This window comes from Urocampus carinirostris, chromosome 13, assembly GCF_059441175.1.
Source record: "Urocampus carinirostris isolate Australia breed hairy pipefish chromosome 13, RoL_Ucar_1.0, whole genome shotgun sequence".
Taxonomy (NCBI): Eukaryota; Metazoa; Chordata; class Actinopteri; order Syngnathiformes; family Syngnathidae; genus Urocampus; species Urocampus carinirostris.
The window spans coordinates 28,619,894-28,642,211 of NC_142361.1; the positions used below are offsets into that span (position 1 = coordinate 28,619,894).

Genomic DNA, 22,318 nt, shown 5'->3' on the forward strand with positions numbered 1-22,318 from the left:
TTTTTTTTATATAAAAAATGATTAACCAACGATCTTTGCCCCATTGTTGGAATGTTTTGGGAATTCTTTTTAGGATTTCTCAGTAAAAAAAAAAGAAAACTAGGACTAAAAATGTGGAAAATCCTATGATAGAGGATTTGTTTGATTTGGTTGAAATGTTACAATTTTCTAACACTTGGTTGATAATTTTGCTCATTTTGAGTGTTACTTTTCTTGTTTTGAATACAGTTTTTCATGTTGGTAATTATTTAAATATTCTTCATAATTTAGTAGAGATCTGAATATAAATAATTAAGAAGCACTGTACTAGTGAAATAAATATAGTATAAATACAGTAGAAAAAGGAAACAATCCATAAAATAAGCAGAATTTTCTACTAAGAGAGGTGGATGACTATTTTTTTTTCCACTTTTCAATAATACTTTTTTTATCTTGGTAAATATTTAATTGTTTGTCGTGATTACAAGAGAAATAAAAGTATTAAAACACATTAGGATAAGAAAAAAATATATATATATTTTCCCATAAAAGGAGTTGATTTTGCTCATTTTGAGTGTCATTTTTTGTTATTTTTGATTGTATTTTTCTTACTTTTTCGTCTTATCATTCATTTTTACAGTTTAACGTAGGAATAAGACAAAATATATCGTTAAATTTGCTTGAAATTTGCTGAATTTTCCGCCTATGGGAAAATATTTATTTACAGTGCAGTTGAGTACAAAGAGCTTTGACAAAATAAAGTAGTATTGCCATTATATGTAAAACTCTAGAACAGGGGTCTCCAACGTGGTGCCCAAGGGCACCAAGTAGCCCCTTAAAAACACCTGAGTATCCCGCAGACAGGTTCTGAAAATAGCTCACCGTTGTGGGTTATTGCAATTTTCTACTAAATTTGATTTCTAACTGACATGATGCTTTAGTGGTTAACAAAACTTTTAATAATTTTGCGACCTGGTAATAATAAAGTATCAACGTAGAAATCACACAAGTTGTTATTTTAGAAATGTATATCAAAATTGTAGCCCTTCGACCCAAACAATTACGAAAAGTCGCTCACAGCTTCAAAAAGGTTGGCGCCCCTGGCTCTAGGACAGGGGTCGGGAACCTATGGCTCGCGAGCCATATATGGCTCTTTCTATGAGTATCTGTGGCTCAGCGACCAATTTGATTGCATGCAAAATTTCTCCATCTTGTTCAAAACCGGCATTGTCTATCCTATTCAGGTACACGTAAAGACAAACCAAGGCCAAATTTGAAGGCAACACTTCGCAGTATATATAGGGCACGTTTTTCACTACAATTTACAGTCAAGGTGTCACACAAAAAAAGGGGGAAAAAACTCGTTTTGGCTGTACAACGCTAAAGAATCCTTTATTTAAAAGTTCACTATATAATCTGTGTTGGGTGTTCAGATACTTTATGATGAATCCACAGAACTGTAAATACGCCAAAACACCGGAAGAGAACTTAGTTATTTGATTGGGTGAGTGGGAGGGATGGGTGGAGCTATGCAAAAAGTACAAGCATTCCCTCCCATCTCTCGCCAAAGGTAAGCACATAAGGCTCCCTATTCTCAGAATGTTGTGACGTTTTTACAAAATAAATGCTTGCATCTGGTTTTGAAACCAATATGTATGAAAAAAAGGGTCAAAAGGAGTTTAACCAATCTTGAGTAATTGCAAGAAAGAGACAAGTTTAAAGTGGTCTGTTTGTTGAATTTGGGACAGAGGCTCTGGCATTATTCTCTTTTCATAATTTTTATCAAATCATCAAAAATAAATGTGCTGAAGACTAAGCTTTTGTCTGGGGCGCCGGTTTAGCAATTTAGTAAATTTGTCTCATAATATATGGTGTGGCTCTTTCCCAAAATAAAATTAATATTTTTTGCTTTTATGGCTCTTTGAGTCAAAAAGGTTCCCGACCCCTGCTCTAGGACATAGTGTCATTCAAGCAATTAATGTGTCCCTAACAGAGAATTTAATTATTTACCTGATCACTTCCTGCTTGGAGTGCTAATGCTTGTGCCAGCTTACACACCTCTGAACCGTGTGGTGCCTCTCAGAGTTGATGTTGAGTGTCTCGGTTAAGAAAACAGGAAGTGTGGCGATTGTTGTCTCAGCAAAAAGTGAGCGGAAGAATGGGATTTCTGGTACAGAACACAAACCAGCTGGCAGGAAACCACACTTTTTTCTCATATCATTCTACAAGCTTTGATTTCCTATCATGGGAAGTGTCCTCACACTGCTTTCCTTGGCTCTCTTTCTCCGAACTTGTCTTGGGCCTTCAAATTGTACCCTCCCTTTTATGCATGAGCGAGTGTGTCAGAGAGAGAGATACTGAATCTGAATCTGCGAATAACAGCCATGCAGAAGGGGCCTAGGGGCTTGGAGTGATCACGGGTGTAAAATGCAAAGCACTCTCTCATGACAGTCGTGTTGAAAGATTGTTTATGGAGAAGGATCAGAAAAGCGAAGGAGTGCGGGGATAAAAGACAAGGCGAGAGAAAACAGCTGGTGAACAAGAATGTAAATAATTCCAGCTCGGTGGGTGACGGGGGTTGATTAAATAATGATTGTACGGGCCAATCAACAGATGGAGGCTCTGTTAAGGGCCTCCACTATTCCCCACCACTTTGGAGTCTAAAGCAAGCATGTCAAACACACAGCCAAAAGCCGGATCCGGCCCGTTGGATGATTTAATCCGGCCTCCCATAAAGTTTTTAATATGTAAAAAAAAAGCCCCCTGGTCTTTTCTATTAAAAATTGTGAATTGTTTTTAAATAAATACAAACCAAATACTCACTCCGGCCGCTAGGGGGCAATGTTGAGTTTTTAGAGTGTGGTGAGTTAGTTCAGGTGTGCATTTACTCAACTGTTAAACAAAACCAGTTAACACATGCTGTTGACTTTAAAAAGTGGTATATTTTATTGCACACTCTTATTTTTACACGCAAAACACATTACGTCTCTCAAATATTAATAAAAAAAATACATCATGAGCTTGTTTAAAACCGGAATTGGCAAAATTGTACTAAAAGTAGAATCAAATGTTATCGTTGGAGCGCACAAAGAGTTCGTCTCGCTTAAGATAAAGCAGCCGTAGACTAAAATACCAATCCCGAGTCAAGATTTTTTTTAATTAAAATTTGAAAAAGCGATTTAGGGGGCAAAAAGCAGGTATGTGAATGTGATGGTATTTAGAAAAGATCGCGTGTCATCCATAATCATAATATATTGGGTAGGTTAGTTACTAATGTAACCTAAATAATAAAGCCTGATACGGAAAAACAAAGTGAAGAATTTGGACTTGACATTCTTTTACTGATCCGGCCTGCCTGAGAACAGAAAGTCTGGATCCAGAACCAAACAGATTTTGGTCTAATGTTTATTGTTAACACTTTTTTTTAAACTTTATTACCTTTACAAAGTGAGGAAAAGCTATCTTAAGTTCTGATCTGAGAAAAGAAGAGTACGGTATGCCAAAAGTAGATCCAGCCTTCCACTGCGTGACAAATGATTGCTGAGACTGTATATGCTTTCACACCGCTCAAATGGATTCCTAAATTGAGATAATAAGACATGTCGGACAGAAAGATTTGCTTATACAACAGACTTCATGTCAGTTTTCAGGTTTTACCGTCTCATCTCCGCCAAAGTTCTGCTCCAAGTTAAATGAGAATCAAACCAAAATGCTTTCAAAAGGTTCTTAAAACCAGGTATTATTTCTACAAAGAAGAAGAAAGAACCATCTTGGACATTTCGCTCTTCATATTTAAAAGATTTTGATCCAAAATGGCACTTGGTTCTAGTCTTATTCTCAATGTTAGATTGACATGTTGCTGGCTTTAAAACAATGCTTCGATCCAGATACAAATTGTCCACGCATTGTCATAAATTTCATAATACGCTATGAAAAGTTATACTTTTATGATTTACTCAGGAGTGTGATCGTGAAAAAAAAAATGGTTTTGACATCTATTTGACCCGAGGCTTAACCAAAACAGATGTTGTATGTCCGATTATAAGTACTCTTCACACAACACATAAAACAGGTAGAGCAAAGCAAATGAATGCTAAGTCAGAATATAACACTACGTATTTATTTCATTTTAAGTATTATTTTTCTTGTCGAGTTGTCAACATATTTCCAAGCATATTTCTGTATAAAACAAAAGTCCTTTGTGTTTGAAAAATGCGCAAACTATGAACCAAGTTGTCGACTGAAGATGAGTTGTTTATTATTGACTTGTTGTTTATTAATGATTGATGAAAAAGTGTTAACTTAAAAGGGTGAACTATGCAATACAAACAGAGCAAGTATTTTACAAACCAACTCGTTATTGTATTTTACCCCTCGGGTATGTAATAAAAACAATCAAATCAGTGTTGCAAAAGAGTTGTGAAATTACCCGAGGCAGAGTGGCCAACTTTTTCAAAGGAGACTCGGACAAAAATAAACACTGTAAGAAGGAAAAACAACTATGCCGCATCTGATTAAAAAACAAAAAGAAACACCAGGTTTCATAATTTGTCAATTGCCCTAACCTGCGCTCACTCTTTCAGCCTCAACTGCCACTCGTTCCCTAATTAGTCCTTCTCCTATTTAAACACGTCATTCTCGTTCACTCCTGGTCAGTCTGTCTGCAAACCTCAGGGCATGCAAGGCAAGCACTTTTGATCCCAACCAGTTTCCTATATCGATCCCCGAATCAAGCCCTGTTATCCTGTCCCGGCTACCCGTATCCTGATTCTGTTTCCTGTATCGATCCCTGATCCAAACTCCGTCCTACTGTCCTGGCTACCCGTATCCTGATTCTGTTTCCTGTATCAATCCCGGATCCAAGCTCCGTTCTGGTTGCCAGACAGTCGCAGGGCAGACTAAATAACAAAAGAACATATATGTCTGGAGTCAAAAAAAAGCCTTAAATAAGTCTTTTTTAAATCAAAATGTAAAAAAAAATGGCTACATACGTTAAAGGTACTCATTTATTATTTATTCTAAACATTTTGCAGCCTTGAAAAACTGTCCCGGCTACCTGTATCCTGATTCTGTTTCCTGTGTCGATCCCCAATCCAAGCTCCGTTCTCCTGTCCCGGCTACCCGTATCCTGATTCTGATTCCTGCATTGATCCCCAATTCAAGCTCCGTTCTCCTATCCCGGCTATTCGTATCCTGATTCTGTTTCCTGTATCGATCCCCGATCCAAGTTCCGTCCTCCTTTCCCGGCTACCCATATCCTGATTCTGTTTCCAGTATCGATCCCCGATCCAAGCTTTGTTCTCCTGTCCCAGTTACTCGTATCCTGCCCAATTCTGTTTCCTGTATCCATCCTCGATCCCTAGTTTCCCGCTCGTCCGGCTACCCGACATGTTCCGATCTCCGACCACGCGTCGTTCGCGAGGGCTTCCCGCTCCTCCTGCCCAGCGAGCACCAGATTGCTATCTTTTTCCTCTAACCCTGACTTCCCCGATCCTTTAATAAAGCACTGTGTGAAACGCTACGCATTTGGGTCCTCTGCAGGTACTGATCGTGACACCAGGGTGCCATGATGGATTGCCATAAAGTCCATTACTCAAAACACACACATTTGGCAGAGCCGTAAATGAGCCAAAAGTGTGATCTTCCTTTGGTGTGAACATCTCCCAAAATGTTGACACTCTAAAAAGGAGATAATGGCCACCATTTGCCACACAACACTGAAGGCTGCTGAAATGATCTCGACTTAAGGTGTGAGACTGTTCTAAGCCTGGTAGATGATTAGGATGGCTTGATCGAATTTCAGTAGAGTAATAGATACCACATACACAATATAAATCAGGGCAAATTCCGACATCTTTAAAAAATATTCAAATCCCATCCGGCATCGTGACAGATCAGTCAAAAAGAGCATTAGCATGCCGCCATAAAGGACAATGCTGTTTTTGTGATTGCCACATTGAGATACTTTTAACCATGCTCTTCCCGTGTACCATTTGTCTTACTTTCAATCTTTCAAGAAAAACAACAACCAATTTCATGTAAGAATGAGGAAAGCCACTATCAATCTCTATTGGGGAAAAAAAACATTGGAGTTTTGTAAGCTGAGCTTATCTAAGTTCAAAATTCCTTTTTAGAAACTTGAAACCAAAAAAAAGAAGTTATTTATTTTGGGTAAAATACTACTGCCCCGCGACCCTACTGAGGATAAGCGGTGCAGATAATGGATGGATGGATGGATATTCCTACTCTTGAGCTTGCTAGAATGAAGAAGCAAGCCTTGTTCAGCTAGTACTTTCTAGTCACACAGTAATACATACATGCCAACCCTATAATATTAAAAATTCTAAGATGCTATCACACACTTTATTTTTACACGCAAAAAAACAATCAATCTCCAGGATTTAAAATAAACAAACATGTGCTTGTTCACAACAGAAAGTTGCAAACTTTTACCAAAACGGAAATGTATTTATTAACACACAGAGAATTAGTCTCACCTTAAGATAAAGCAGCCATAGACTAAAATATTAGTTTCAGTCATGATTTTTTTTCTGGTTCTTAAAAAAAAAGTGGTAGAATTTTATTGTTTGTGTTAGGCGTTTTTAAAGGGCAAAAACATACAAGCTGCAGTGTTGGCAGCTATGGTAATGCATTGTTAATATACTCATACACTTTTATCACTTATCTCACCAGTTCCAAATAAAATAATGTAAAAATAAGAAAAAAAAAGGAAATTCTTATGGTCGCAGCCATCTTATTTGTCGGGACTATAAATCAATACATGAACCTTGAAAAAGTAACAGGATTTCTGTTGAGTGAGTACAATTTATGGTAAATAACAGAATCTTTAAATAATAAATCATAGATCAACTTGATTTGCTCACGGTTTCATTTTCCTCATGTTGAGCTTTTTGAGTTTTTCCTTGCTCTCATGTTTTAGAACGGGGGATGGTGTAATAATAGTCTGTGGTTTGCAATAATATGTGGTCTGTGCAGCCCTTTGAGACTCTTTGTGATTAAGAGCTATACAAATAAACATGACTTGACTTGACTTTGATCACGGTTAATCTTAAATTATATTGGGATACAAATAATTTATATTAGTTTGAGAGAGGGTTCAGAAACTGAAAAGAGCCATTAAAGACTAAATAACATCCATCCATCCTTCCATTATCTGCACCGCTTATCCTCAGTAGGGTTGCGGGGGTGCTGGAGCCCATCCCAGCAATCATCAGTCAGTGGGCAGGGGACACCCTGATCTGGTTGCCAGACAGACACAGGGCAGACTAAATAACAAAAGAACATATATGTCTGGAGCCAAAAAAGAAGCCTTAAATAAGTCTTTTTAAAATCAAAATGTAAAAAAATGGCTACATACATTAAAGGTACACATTTATTATTTATTCTAAACATTTTACAGCCTTGAAAACCGTCAAGATTGTTTGTTTGATGTTTGTCCTCTTACAAGCATTTTTGAAAAATTGCAATGTCCTAATGCATTCCAATGCTACTTATTTTGTTCGCAGCAGAGTTTATCAACCTCAATTTAAGTGTTTACGTCTTTCAAATGACATTTTTAGAGTCTTTAAGATTTGTCCAGCTAGGATAGGTGGTATCATGTGAAGGGAGGTGTTTATTTTTGTGTTGATGACTGATTTAGAAGTATAAAAAAAGGTATGTGAATGCGTTAAATATGTTGCCAATCATAAACAGAAACAGACCACCCATACACAACCGTAAACTAATTTATCCATGAGTTCATGACCAAACGTAGGAATATGTCATTCCGTGCATCACTTTGGCCAACTGTTGGAGGGCTTATTAGGTCCGGGAGTTGAAGCAAATCATGAGTGCAAGTGGAAGACATCTTGGAAAGCGGCCAAGGCGTGGCAGTGACGGCGAGGGGCATTCTGCTCATGACTGGGGGAGCGACCTCATTTTCCGAATAAAAGCCAGTTTACATAACACCTCCGTCCCCGGGACGAGGGGGAGCGCCCGGGCTGCCAGGCCTGTGGTTTTCCCTCGACTATCAATAACCATTGTCTCCACTCCTCCATTAGTGGTTTCAATGTTAACATGTTATTACCTTAAAAAAATGCTCTTACAATTTAAGCCATACATAAATATTTTACTGGCGTCAACTGTTTAATTGCCTTTCACTCAAAGCCAAGTATTGGAAACGATATCCAAACGCCACTCAACGCAAGAACAGTCAAATAAAATGTTGATCCAAAAGAATGACTGTATTCAGTAAGCAATAATTTAACAGTTTGTTTGGATGACAACGGTTTGGTGTACATTGAAAAACACATTCGCAGCCAGGCCTGTGAAAATGAAATGGAACTTTGGTGTACATAGCAGTCTTTGAATGTGTTAAACATGGACTGCATGAAAACCAAAGAATTGCTAATCGGTTGGCCAGACCACTTTGTCATTATAGTGGCTTGCAGGTAATAGTCAAAGTTTCACAGCGCGATTGGAAGGTAAAGTCAAAGACAGGAGAGCCAAGAGGCCGTCAAAAGATGAGAATTGTTGATGAAGTGTGTAGGTGTGGACGTAGTTCGGAGACTTTGTGGCATTTTGAATTATTGCTGGCAGTTTAACAACATCTGAAACACAAACCAGAAGGCATCTTGATTTGGAGTTTGACCCTGGAATGCTGACATCTTTGGCAAGATTGAGTCCAAGGAATCTTCCAATAACATTGTCTGGGATTATTTAAAACAGTATTTCAATGTATCAATTTAGGACGCGTTCTAAAGTCGATTTTATGTGTTTCTCAGAAAATGTTTGATAGAGATACAGAAAGGATAACAAACATGCAAGATTATGTATTGGAATTGCCTCAACGGGAAGAGTTGCAGTCATGTGATTAATACTCACGTCTGCATCTAGGGAAAACCAAGGGGAATGCAACTTGTTACTCTCAGCCAAATCCCCATTAGAGTGGTCAATAGATGATCTAATTCCAACACATTGGACTTTGGCTTTGCGCACAAAATATTTCATCAGAACACACGTCTTTTACGGACCCCCGGAGACCAGCCATCATATGTCATAAAGCCAAGTCAAAGAATTTAATCTCACATCTGTTTTTCGTTACTCTTCCATGCAAAAGAAACATAGCACCGGTATTTGCCATTGCACCTCACCAAGGCAATGGGAGAGGAATGAGTCGATCGGAGAGAAAATGAAGGAACCAGAAGTTATAATGAAAAACGACTTGGTGTGATATATTTGATACTAAGGCCTAGTGAAATCAGATCATTATGAGGCTAAGTTACTCACCAAAAAGTTTTGGCTTTACAAATCATATTACTGGACAGTAAAGGGAGCACCTGTAACATCTGCAAACTTCATTCAGAGTTCCTACAGAGGAAGTTACTGTATTTGAAGTTACTTTCGCTTGTCGCGCTGGAGGAAAGACAAACCACATCTCAAAAAATCCCTTGACATTCTTTAAATTGGATACACATTTTTGACTTGGAGAAACTGAATTTTTTTCAGCTGAAATTAGTTGGCCTTTTACTTAATTCAAACCGATAACTGAAAACATTTTTTATTAGTACAGAGTGCTCACCCACACATTGTGCGAAATTACACAAATAAATAAATCGTTTGTGAACAAACCACCATTAAATAAAACAGTGTCTGCGAAGCAGTGGTTGAAATTGTATTCCGACTGTGTTCACAAGGGTCCAAATGTTCTACACTGACCGCAAATGGGAGGGGATTTTAGAAAAGTCTCACAAAAAGTCTCTTGATATGTCTCTGGACACTTTTGGGAAAAACAGGTTGATAAAACAAATATGAACAGTGTCAAAAAGTCACTCAGTTTGCAAAGCTCTTTATGACCCGCAACTTGACCTTGGTCCAAAAAATGAACGATCGGCATTAATTGGAGCAAATAAACTTTGTTTTTGCAAACAATAAACTAGTTTTGTTTGACAAGTCTACAATGTGCTATGCCTGAAGCTAGTTTTATTGGGAAATTGCCTCCAAATCAAGATGCCTTCTGGTTTTTGTTTTTTTAATGGCAATTAAAGTAAAAATCTCCCCTAAATTATCTCATAATATTATTATGAGGTACATTACAAGCCTCTAGTTTTCACAACAGAACGTTTTCGTGTTTTTAAAATATGAGTTACGAAGCAATAGCCCACTGTTTTTGGGAATACTATCAGTTGAAGATCTTAAGCTAAAAAACGGTGGACAAGGATGGGTCTTTAGCTGAAGCTTCAGCATAGTGATGCCATCTCCACACAACATCATTCTCAGAATGTATGCCCCCAAGTGACGGGGAAAAAAAATAGTTGATTTTATTTTTAAACTCATAAGTTACAAATTTTATCAGTCCATCCATTATCTTATCTTCAGTAGGGTCGCGGGGGTGCTGAAGCCCATCCCAGCCATCATCGGGCAGTGGGCAGGGGACATCCTGAACTGTTAGCCAGCCAGTCGCAGGGCACACAGAGACAGACAACTCACTCGCTCATTCACACCTAGGGACAATTTGGACCGGCCAGTCAACCTAACATGCATGTTTCTGGAATGTGGGAGGAAACCGAGTGCCCGGAGGAAACCCACTCAATCACAGGGAGAACATGCAAACTCCACACAGGAAGTTCAATTTCATGACCTCAGAACTGTGCCACACACGTACTAACCACTGTGCCGCCATGCTTACAAATTTTATATTAATCAAAATTCTGTGTTTGGACTGAAGGGGCCATTATGAGATTTTGTTTTTAGGAAATCCCTAAGGTTGACTTGAAATTATTGTTTTTTGGTTGAACACAAGTAGGGAGGGTAATAACCAGTGTCTGAAACAACGTCTGCCCGGATGCCCGAGGCATGCATCTTTCACGTCGGGCGTACAACTTTTCAAAACGTCTCCGCCCGGGTAGCCGACAACTTTCTCAGATCAAACGTTTGCTTTATTCCGATTTTGAAATCTTTATTCGGTTTGGAAATTTCGGAATTTCTGTTTGTTTGGCAATTTGCATACTCGGCAGCCGATCAGAAGCCTGCATTGAAAAACTTTGTGCTTCCGGACTTTCCCAAGCGTTATAAGGTCGTGCATTTGCATATCATTTTCCAAAGTAGACGCACGGAGAACACAAGAAAAATGAAGAAGTGGTTGGGAATCAAGCCAAAACCTCAGCCCCAGATGAAATATTCAAAAGAAGCTAACAAAATGTATGATGCTACAAAATGTAAACGTACATTAAAAGCATCGTGGAAAGAGGAGGCCACGTGGCTAGTAGCAGACGATGCAACGCAAAAATTGCATGAATGAAGATGAGTAAATACAGGTACATATTGATGGCAGATGGAAAACAGCGATGTCATATACATGCAATGAATGTTATAAGTAGATTTATACTAAACTTAATCTTAAAGTGTTGTTGTTATATAGTCTGATTATCAGTCCTTAATACTTTGCAAAAATGTTTTTGTTTTATTTGCGATTAGTTGTCTTATTGTGTTTCAAGCTGTGAAAAATGGGGCCGGCAACTTTATGACGGGGCAGGCAACTTTTCAGAGTTGTCTGCCCTGGTGTCCGGTAACCTTTTGTCATGAGTTTCAGACACTGTAATAACCCTTTTATTGAGAATGTATTCATACTACAATCTCGAACAAATCTGCTTTCATTTTTAAAGCATCCATAATTTACTGTTAGATTTTTGATAATCTTGACTGCTGATTGGCGACAAGATTAGTCCCTGGGGCTCTGCCAAAAAAAGCTTGGACCATTACACACAAATGAATCAGAAATAAGCACTTAAAACGAAACAGATACATGAAATCCATTTGACTAAATCGGAAGGCACAGCTGTTCACATTAAAGCACTAAATGATGAATGTATGCAGTAATTCACAACTTAACCCCTTGAATTAGCCCAAGATTGTTAATTAGAAGTGCGGTGACGAATGATTCCTATTGGCCGTTTGAACGCATCACAGTCAAGAGACGGGCACAAATATACACACGCACTTGCACACATGACTTCCGAAGACAGAGGCCAGCCTGTTTTACAAGTAGGTCAGAGCAGAGATAGAGAGGGCCAGCGTGAGTGGAGTCAGAGAGAGGCTGCTGCAAGGTCGGCTTTAAAATGTGTGGATCAACAAAGGAAAATTAAAGAAAAACACAGACTAAGTCATTTTACAGGAATAATTACATGTAGCCATCGTGTAATGCTGATCTTTCTGCATGTGGTTGATGTAATTCTGTAAATGGGGCTTACCTGAGGGCAATCTTTGATGTAATGGCCCTTGTTGAAACACAGGTGGCACAAGTAATTTGGTGGCGGTCTTTTATTGGGCTTTCTGGGTTCTGAAGAGAGGGAGAGGTCTGAGAAGTGGTCCGTCAGCGAGTTCAGTCCATCCACGATGTTGTTCAGGGAACCGTAGGGTGATACATTCTTATACACGTTGTTGTTTAAGGCCTAGAGAATAGAAGTGATGTATCAGGTTAGGCTATATTACAACAGTATCGAGTGCTGTATCAAACAAAACAGGTCCAAGACCACAATTTCACAACGACAACTGATAGATATTAATTTTAGATTTAAATCTGAACACACGTTTATAAAACCATTTATACAAGAATAGAATAGAATACAATGTGTTTATTGTCAGACATTACAACGTTGTGTACATTGTTCACAACAAGATGTGACACTTCAGGATAAACATGTGATAAAATGGTAAATTATAGGAAAAAAATGAATAAAAATACCATAATAAAACAAATATTTATATAATTTGATATTCTTTTACAGTTTTGTGTACTTGTTTAGAATGGTGATGGCTCGGGGGAAGAAACTATCTTTGAGTCTGTTAGTCTTTGTTTTAAGTGACCTGAAGTGTCTGCCAGAGGACAGCAGATAAAGGAGGTGGTGGCCACGGGAGAGAAGTACTTAATAACTGAATTAGCAATAAATTCTCTAGACTCGGGAGAGAGTTACCAATGAATTTCCTGGGTTTTGTTCATGATTCCCCTGTCTGTTGCTTTGCACCAAGCATACCACATCGTGAACATTGTGAATCAACAGTTCTGGAGTGCATGCAATCAAGAAACCTGGAGTAAGACCACCTTTTCTAAACTAACTTTGGTTCAAGCCAACTGAGAAACAGAAGAAACGTTTGACTTACCTAGCGCATCTTCAAAAGTGATGGCTTAGCAATCTCACAGGTACATTTTATTTAAGTGTACAAATCCATCATCTGATTTGTTTGACCTGAAGTTTACTAAACTGAGACATCTATTTGAGGTTGTTTCAGTTGCGTTAACTTCAAAGCTCTTACAGTTTATCTGAAGTGTTCACATATAAAAACCTTGAATACTCAATTTGACCGTGCCGGGAAAGCCAGGTACATTCATAAAATCAATTACTATTATGCAAAACATTTGGCATTAAAAGCAGTCCTTGGTGGTGAATCTGACAAACACAGTTATTATAATTCTGGAATTCACTTGAGCCTGACTAAGGCGTGCTCTTTTTCACATTTGAAGATTCTGTATTTAATAAACAATTTCCTTTGCATGTGTTCCCTCCAATTTCTGCTGGACAAAAACAAAAATGAAAAAAACACTACACGAAGGCTTGATTTTTTTTTTTTCTTATTAAATTCAGAACATCTTGCCAGGGTCTCAGCTGTGCTCATGAGCTTGAAAAGTACGAAGCAGGTTCACAGAGGAGAAGAACAGAATTTAACAGGGGATGAGTCATGGTAAACAAGACAGGAGGTATGTTGCTTCGCCAGCCTGCAGAACTTCAGCAGTGTCACCAGATGCTGCCGGCCGTAAACAAGCGCTGGTCAGTTTGTGTTGTGGCGGGGACGCATGCCGCTTGACCCAGGTGCAAGACTGAAAATGCCACCTGAATATAAATAGCGGGACCAAAACAGCCCAGTGAGTTTCATTTCCCTTATGGTGTTCTAAAGAAAAGCTGTTTGGATCACATGAACATCACTCTTCCAAAACTGTCCTTGGGTCATCTCATGTCACCATTGACAGATGACCCGAAAACACATTGGAGAACATGAGAGGTTCGAACTGCACTCGGTGATTCAATTTACTAGATTCATTAGCCTTTACTGCAGAAAGCTTAAGCTCCATTATTTTTAAACGTGTGTCACTATGACACATAAATCAATTGTAAGGTCAAGAATGGAATGGACTTAACACACAAAGGCTTGAGCCAGTTCCAAATTGGGTTCAGGAGAAAAGCAGTCTTGATTCTTTTAGTTGCAGTCTTGGGATAAGTTCTGTTTATTGACCTCATTGTCAAGTAAACAATTTTGGGCCAAGGCGAAAGAAGTCTCAAGATATTGCACGATTCTCAGAAACAAATACAACAGTTGTAACTGAATTTGGGTTTTCAACTTGACCTGAACGAGGAAAACTAGACCGGTACAAAATTGGAGTCTTGAATCTTCAAACATTTTGCATGAAATTAAGATTCAGCCAGAACTATCAATTCATCAATAGTAAGTCTTGAAAACTTAACAGTCTTTTTGTTTCAACAAAATTGATTACAACTTGCTAGTTACCTTTTCTGAAAAATCTAGGCCTTCAGATCAAAAAATCTTTGGACCTTCATGAAACTTGACATCTTATAAAATCTGCTGTTCTGCAATAAACTCAACAATTTACCTATAAAATGTTGAAGCCTTTAAATGTTCCTGTGACAAATACGTCAAATTCCACAAAGCAAAACTCTGAGAGTGGGTTTGATGAGATCCACAGATCAAATTAATCCTCAACACAGAGGGTGGACCAATTTTTTTGGCATCTGCCCTGGTGTCTGGGAAGTAACGTTGCTGTTTAATGTTGCACTGCACAGAAACCTAAAACTTGGCAAACTGACCATAGTTCCATTCCAGATCTATATATCCGCAGCCCGCTTGCCGTGGGCTCTCTAATCAGCTCCAGCTTTTCAGACCATGCTCATTTATTACATGTTATCGCTATAAATCAAGCATCACAGTCCAGTCCAATCTCAGGTTTTCCGTCTGCAAGGCCTTTCAGCCACGAGTATAACTATGTTTGCGTTACCACACAAGTGTTTGTTTGCGCGTGTATTTTGCTCATTTGTTGTTGTGCTCCGACAAAAACAAAAGTTTATTGTTTGCTTCTGCCTTGTAGCTGATGGAGCAAACCAAAGTGATTTCACACAAACTTACGTGGGTATGCAAAGAGAAAGCGTGTCAGATCTAGCACATTTCAGTTGTGTGTTTGTTGATGGATGTGGACGTCAGGCTCCATAAAACCTAGTAAATAATGGGCCATGCAGCAGGGTGAGATAAGGATTTGCTTTCCCAAATTTAGGCTCATAGTGTCGGAACATCAGGGGGGCAGTCACCCTCTTGTTGTTTTAAAACCGGAGCTGTTGCGCCAGGTGGGTGACCCGAGTTAGGATAAAACTGCAGGAAGTAACAAAGGAAACTGCTGTAGGTTAGGGTTAATTTATCTCGGAAACAAAAACAGAACGATGGTAACGATATATTGCGTGAGTATGTCTTTTGGAATCAAAACTTCAGGATCATGCCGCCCAACAAAGTAATATGACATACTGGTTTGGTCTTTTGTTCTCTCAAATCTTGAAAACAACTATATTAGTCATCTGATCATCAAATCTCCGCGGTGGTTTATTCAATTTGGCGTAGTTTGTATCGTAAGTGGCAAAATCCCCGGACCCCTGAAACTGTTTCCAGCCCGTATGCACACTTGCTTACTTTGAAACACGGTATCCTCATGTGGATTGGATTGAATGACACAATAGCTTGGATTGCATTGTGTGCACGCCCAATCTTCCTAGGACTGTTTTGCGTTAGGTGACGTCTATAGCTATTACCACAATAAAGAACACGAGTGCATCAAAACGAGTTGTTTAAACTACGGTGTAATAAACACGCTAGGAATATAATTGGGGAAGTGCACCGAGCGGAAGGGGAGTGTTAGCAATGTGCGCAGTTCATAGTATCAGGTTTGCGCCCCGAATAAGATAGCGGCATATTTGTCCCTAAAATTACACCGAGCTTAAAAAATAAACAATACATAAACATCAGGGTTTTTTTTGTGTTTGCACAGTCGTTTCAATTTCAAGAGGTCACAAAAGAAAAAAATACTGTGAGATGCTAAACCAGCGTGTCAAAATGAATCTAAAACAAATCCTCATTGGTTTAATCCTAATTAGTTGAATGCAAGTCACAAAAGCTTGAGTTTCAAATTTCCAGATTCGATTTCATAGAGCCAGTTTTAAATTGGCTGACAGTCATAGTGAGGGGGAATAAATTGGGATCCGTTTCCTGTTTAAAACTTGAACCTACTAGAGACTTGCCTCAAACGACTCAAGACGTTTGTAGGGAACCTTTGTTTCGCGCCCAACAACCCCAAAGGGGGTTTAATTTGCTGTGTGATATTATTACGACAAAACATAAAACCTCCTAGGAACATGATACATTGAATCAAAGGCGTAGTTTGATCTTGCAATTGGTGGGCCATTGTTTAAGTGATGAAATATGATTGGTAGGGGCCAGACAATGATTATTCAATATTGGTGGGGACATAACCACTCCGTCTATGCCAAAACTACGCCTTTGCATCGAACTTCTATCCAAATCGATTTGATATTTTGTATTGTTTTGCTTCTTCATTTATTACTTGAGCCTTCTGCCACTTGTCAAGTCATATTTATTTGTGACACACTTAATTACAAGGAGTCTCAAAGGGCTGCACAGACCACAGATTATTGCAAACCACCGACTATCATTACACCATCCAATGATCTTAAACCTATATGAGGTCAAGGAAAAACTCAAAAACTTCAACATGAAGAAAATGAAGAAACCTTGAGAAGGGACCGCACATGAGGTAATCCCCCTTCCAGGATTACCAGGCTGCAATGGATGTTGCAATAACAAATAATACACATATTGTCGCACATAAAAAAATAAAGCTCATATACTTTAAATAGTATGCATTCCAAAATAATCATTTTACATGGTGGATGTCAACAGTCAAAAGCCAAAGGGTAATTTTCTCTGTGGAACTTATATTATTAAGCAAATCATTTTAATAGAAAATGGACTTTTAGGAGTGATATTCATCTTTGACTTTCCAATAGTGTCACTGAAATATTGCTTCAACTGAAAAAACACCTGATCAAACCTGTCAGAATATTCATGGCATTAACACATACCTGTCAAGTAAAACGTTTCACCTGTAATTTTACATGTGTATATTTATATTTCAAACTTGATTACACAGATACGTTTTGTTTTCATTCTACATTGCCTGTCTTGCTGTGAGTAAAAAGATGCTACATTGTTTGCAAGGTTTATTATCGCTTATTAAGATGATTAGCAACCATTAATAAGATGAGCAGTTGGCTGAGGTTGACAGTTATTGAGATTTGCAAAAGTATTGATTGATCTTTAATCTAAATTCTACTTTTAGGTGCAACATTTAGCTTAAACATCCCAATGATATTACTGACATATAATATTCTGACCCGTCAGAATATTCCCTAGCATTCCCTGCAAATGGATGCACCCATCTCAGTCACTTGATGCACTTCACTCACTCCAAGAGAGAAAAAGAGAGTACAGTATTCCACATGAATGTCACCTCATTGCGCTGCAGCTGAAAGAAGTTGTTGAGATAGTTGGGGTTGAGGGAAGAGCTCAAGTCAGCCGAGGCAGGACTCTTGCTGAAGTTGAGATCCGGGTGGGAAGAGTTGGCTTCGGGTCTGAAGGCGTCAAATGCGCTGGTCTGATGGTGGGGGTCTTGCAAGGAGAGATAGACCCAGTTGAGGAGTTGTGCAGGCTGGTACACGGAGGCACTCGTATCTATGGCAGACAATAAGCTCATCTTCAATCCAAAGAGATGAACTCGCCTTGCCACCGCGGATACTTTCAATGGGACGCGTTTCTTGGTGGAGAGAAGTCGATTTCTCCTTCTTGATCCAGAAAATGAAGAGCCCTCGTACGCCCCTCACGCCCGGAGCCTGGCCCCTGTTAGTTCTTAGGCAAAAGTCATTGCTCTAACATGTCAGTATAAAAAGTTACCCCCTGTCCCCATGCTCCGCTACTGCCTTTATTGCAGAGGGGCAGAGTGAGTTGCTTTGAATATTAAATGAGGTTGGCGGAGAGTCGAGGAGAACGCTGTCCTATCAGGGCGCGATTTCTTATAAATATTCAAGAGTGGTTGTGTTTTATCGTCTCATAAATAAAAGATCTATTCCTCAAAAAGACAGAGAATTATTGTATTACACTTGCAAGCAAAAGTATCAGAACCTTTAACTAATTTTTCTTGAACATTATTTTTGAGTGTATATGTGATCGTTTTTAGGTAAATTTTGTAATAATAACAATTGTCTGACGCCTTTTCCCCCTGTCTTGGGGGGTAAAAAACAGTTTTTGCTTTTTTTCGGATTTAAAATAAATTAATAAATAAAATAAAAGGTAAAATTCTAACTAAATCTGCAGGTGGTCGGGTAGACAAGCCAAGCAACGAAAGCTTTCAAAATGGCTCCCTCCTGTGGTGGATTAAAAAAGTATTTTAGGATGGTAAATACGATACAGTATAAACCATTTCGTTTTATTTTATCACTAAAATTCAACCATGAACACAAAATCAGTCAGAAAATAACATTACATTTGAACAGTTCTTGTAGACAATTACTTGTAAAATTAAACAGTTCCCGTCGTTTATGACGGGAAATGTAGCTTGAATGATTGTCAACATCCGGATTATTTAGTCGAGTCTGAAAATACTGTTTATTTATCTTTGTATCGCTAATAAAACCAAAAAACATAAAAACACTAGATAAATAACAAATATTTTAAATCCTTGAATTATTGTCAACATTTGGGTTATTCACTTGGGTCTGTCACCACTGTAGAATCAATTTGATTTTCTTAAATCCCTAATTTAAACAATACACATGAAATCACCCATAAAATAATATAAAAGTTTAATGGTTTGATTTGACAATTACTTGTAAATAAATCTAATTCTGCCGTCTATAACATGAGCAACTTTAGCTTGAAATTGAATTATTGTAACATCCGGGTTATTTACTTGAGTCTGCAAGAGTAGTACAATCCATTACATTTTTTTAAAATCCCTAAATCCAACCGTAAAGAGGAAGCCACTAAGAAAACAATATTACATTTGAATGTTTTTTGGACGATTCATTGTAAATAAATAAAACATTCCGTCGTTTATAACGGAAGCAAATTTAGCTTTAAATTGAATTATTGTAACATCCGGGTTATTTACTTAAATGTTTAATTATAGGACAATCCATTTCATTTTTTAAATCACTAAATACAATCATAAAGAATCCACTAAGAAAATAGTATAAAATTTGAATGGTTTGTTTGGACAATTACTTGTCGATAAGTAAAATATTCTGTCGTTCATAACAGAAGCAAACTTAGCTTGAAATACAACTATTGGCTTCAGGCCCCATCACAGCACTGAGACCGCTCTGATCAAGGTGACAAACAACATCTGTCTGAACACTGATGCAGGTAAAGTCTCAGTCTTAGTCCTGCTGGATCTGAGTACTGCATTTGACACAGTCGATCATGATCTTGTTGCAGAGGTTAGAGGACTGGGTAGGCATCTCTGGTCCTGCGCTGAAATGGTTCCAGTCTTACCTCAAGGACAGGAAGTATTTTGTTCAGATCGAAGACTATGCGTCAGACCAATTGGCAGTGACCTGTGGGGTGCCCCAGGGGTCCATCCTGGGACCCCTCTTTTTCAATTTTAACATGCTGCCCCTGGGCCAGTTAATACGCAGTAATAAAGTGTCCTACCATAACTATGCAGATGACACTCAGATTTACATCTTGCTGACAGCAGGAGAACATGGGCCCGTGAACTCACTCTGTCACTGCCTCCAACAGATCACTGTGTGGATGCAAAACAACTCTCTCCAACTAAACTCAGACAAGACTGAAGTCATTGTCTTTGGCCCACAAAACCCAGAGAAAGTGTCATCAGTCATCTGGAATCACTTAGTTTAAAAGCTAAAAAATCAGGTTAGAAATCTCGGGTAATAATGAGTAGGACCTAAACTTTAACAGCCACATTAAATCCATAACATCATCAGCCTTTAACTATCTCAAAAACATTGCCAGAATCAAAGGATTGCTGTCTAAACCCGACTTAGAGAAACGTATCCATGCATTTATCTCTAGCAGGTTAGACTACTGTAACGGCCTTTTGACTGGACTTTCTAAACGAGCTGTAAGACAGTTGCAGAACATCCAGAATGCTGCTCCTCGTGTCCTGACTAGAACCAGGATGTACGAGCATATTAGTCCTGTTCTCAAGTCTCTGCACTGGCTTCCTGTCGCTCAGAGAATAGACTTTAAAACAGCTCTGCTGGTGTATAAGTCTCTTCATGGTCTAGCACCAAAGTACATCTGTGATATGTTGGTCCCATATGAACACTCTCGGACCCTGAGAACCTCAGGGACAGGCCTTCTGCTGGTGCTCAGAGCCAGGACTAAACAGGGTGAAGCTGTGTTTCAGTTCCATGCAGCTAAACTCTGGAATAGTCTTCCTGATGACGTCAGACAGGCGTCTTCTCTGAAAATGTTTAAGTCCAGGCTGAAAACAGCTCTGTTCAACTGTGCATACAACTGAAAGGGTTCTATCTGCACTCTTCACTTTTACCTTATTTTAATTCATTGATTTTATTATGTTTTATATGTGGTTTTAATGCATTTTTAAAAACACATTTTAAATTTTCAATGTCTTTTATTGTGTGTTTTTAACCTGTCTGCCATTGCTGTAAAGCACTTTGAATTGCTTTGTGTATGAATTGTGCTATACAAATAAACTTGACTTGACTTGACTTATTGACATCCGGGTTTTTTACTTCTGTGTGTAAGCATAGTACAATCCATTTCATTTTTTTAATAATAATAATAATAATAATAATAATTTCCTTGTATTGTCATTCTGTGTAACAATGTACACAGAACGAAATGTCGATTGCATCTGACCCGTTGTAGCGAGCCGATGCAGCCGCAGCCAACAGAGGGCGCCGCCGACCACTTTTTAAGTCTTAGGAATGACTCGGCCGGGGCGCGAACCACCGACCTCCCAGCTAAATACAATCATAAAGAAGCCACTAAGAAAATAATATAAAAATTGAATGGTTTGTTTTGACAATTACTTGTGAATAGATAACAATTCTGTCGTTTATGATGTAGGCAACTTTAACTTGAATTATCGTCAACATCCGGGTTATATAGCTGGCTCTTCAAATTTGGCTTTTCATAACAAAATCAAACTATTACCATGAAACCACTAAGAAATTATTGATCAAGTCAAGTCAAGTCATTTTTATTTGTATAGCCCTTAATCACAATTAGTCTCTAAGGGCTTCACAAGTTATTACATATAAGATTAGGTTACTCGTATGCTATAGAGTAGAAGTGAGTTTTAAGCCTAGATTTAAACATTTCCACCGAGGTTGCAGATCGGATCTCAGGGGGAAGAGCATTCCACAACACCGGTGCCCGGATGGAGAACGCTCTCGAACCAGCGGAACACTTCTTGGCTCTTGGGATCACCAGGAGACTGGCGCTCTCGGAACGAAGGCTTCGGGCCGGGACATAGGGGGAGATCAGATCTGAAAGATATGAGGGGGAAAGTCCATGTATGATTTTGTATAGTAGTAGGAGAACCTTAAAATCGCATCTTAGGCTAACAGGGAGCCAATGCAGGTTAGCCAAAATTGGGGTGATGTGATCGTACTTTTTTGTCCTTGTTAAAAGCCTCGCTGCAGCATTTTGTACCAGCTGAAGACTCTTGAGTCTGGTCATCGGAAGACCGGAAAGTAGTGCATTACAGTAGTCGAGATGGGAGGTAACAAACGCATGAATTATGATTTCCGCATCCGACTGAGAAAGTATAGGACGAATTTTAGCAATGTTACGGAGATGGAAGAAAGCGGTTCTAGTAATTTTCTTCACATGTGTTTGAAAGGACAGATCAGGGTCGAAAATGACACCTAAATTTTTAAGTGAGTCACTCTGTGTGATGTGGCAATTGTCCAGGTTCACTGCGGTTTTAGAGAATAAGTCACGGGACTTAGAAGGACCAATAACTAACATTTCAGTCTTTTCAGGGTTAAGACGCAGGAAATTGAGTGACATCCACTCTTTTATCTCAGTGAGGCAGGCCTCCAAAGTTCCACAGTTTAGTGTGGCAGATTCCTCCATCGGGAGATAGAGTTGAGTGTCATCTGCGTAGCAATGGAAACTGATATTATACTTACGAATAATATCACCTAGTGGAAGCATA

At 38.7% G+C, this 22,318-nt stretch overlaps 1 protein-coding gene across 1 annotated transcript in view; it reads right to left on the bottom strand.

Annotated features, from left to right (window-relative positions):
- The window catches only part of zcchc24 (zinc finger, CCHC domain containing 24), a 69,109-nt gene extending 51,038 nt beyond the window's left edge, over positions 1–18,071 (bottom strand). Inside the window, exons 1-2 of the mRNA XM_088351556.1 lie at positions 17,618–18,071; positions 12,228–12,428 (exon numbers count right to left, since the gene is read on the bottom strand). Of these exons, the coding sequence (XP_088207682.1) occupies positions 12,228–12,428; positions 17,618–17,860 (444 nt within the window). The 5' untranslated portion in view covers positions 17,861–18,071. The remainder of the gene's footprint in view (positions 1–12,227; positions 12,429–17,617) is intronic.
- Between the last annotated feature and the right edge of the window lie 4,247 nt (positions 18,072–22,318).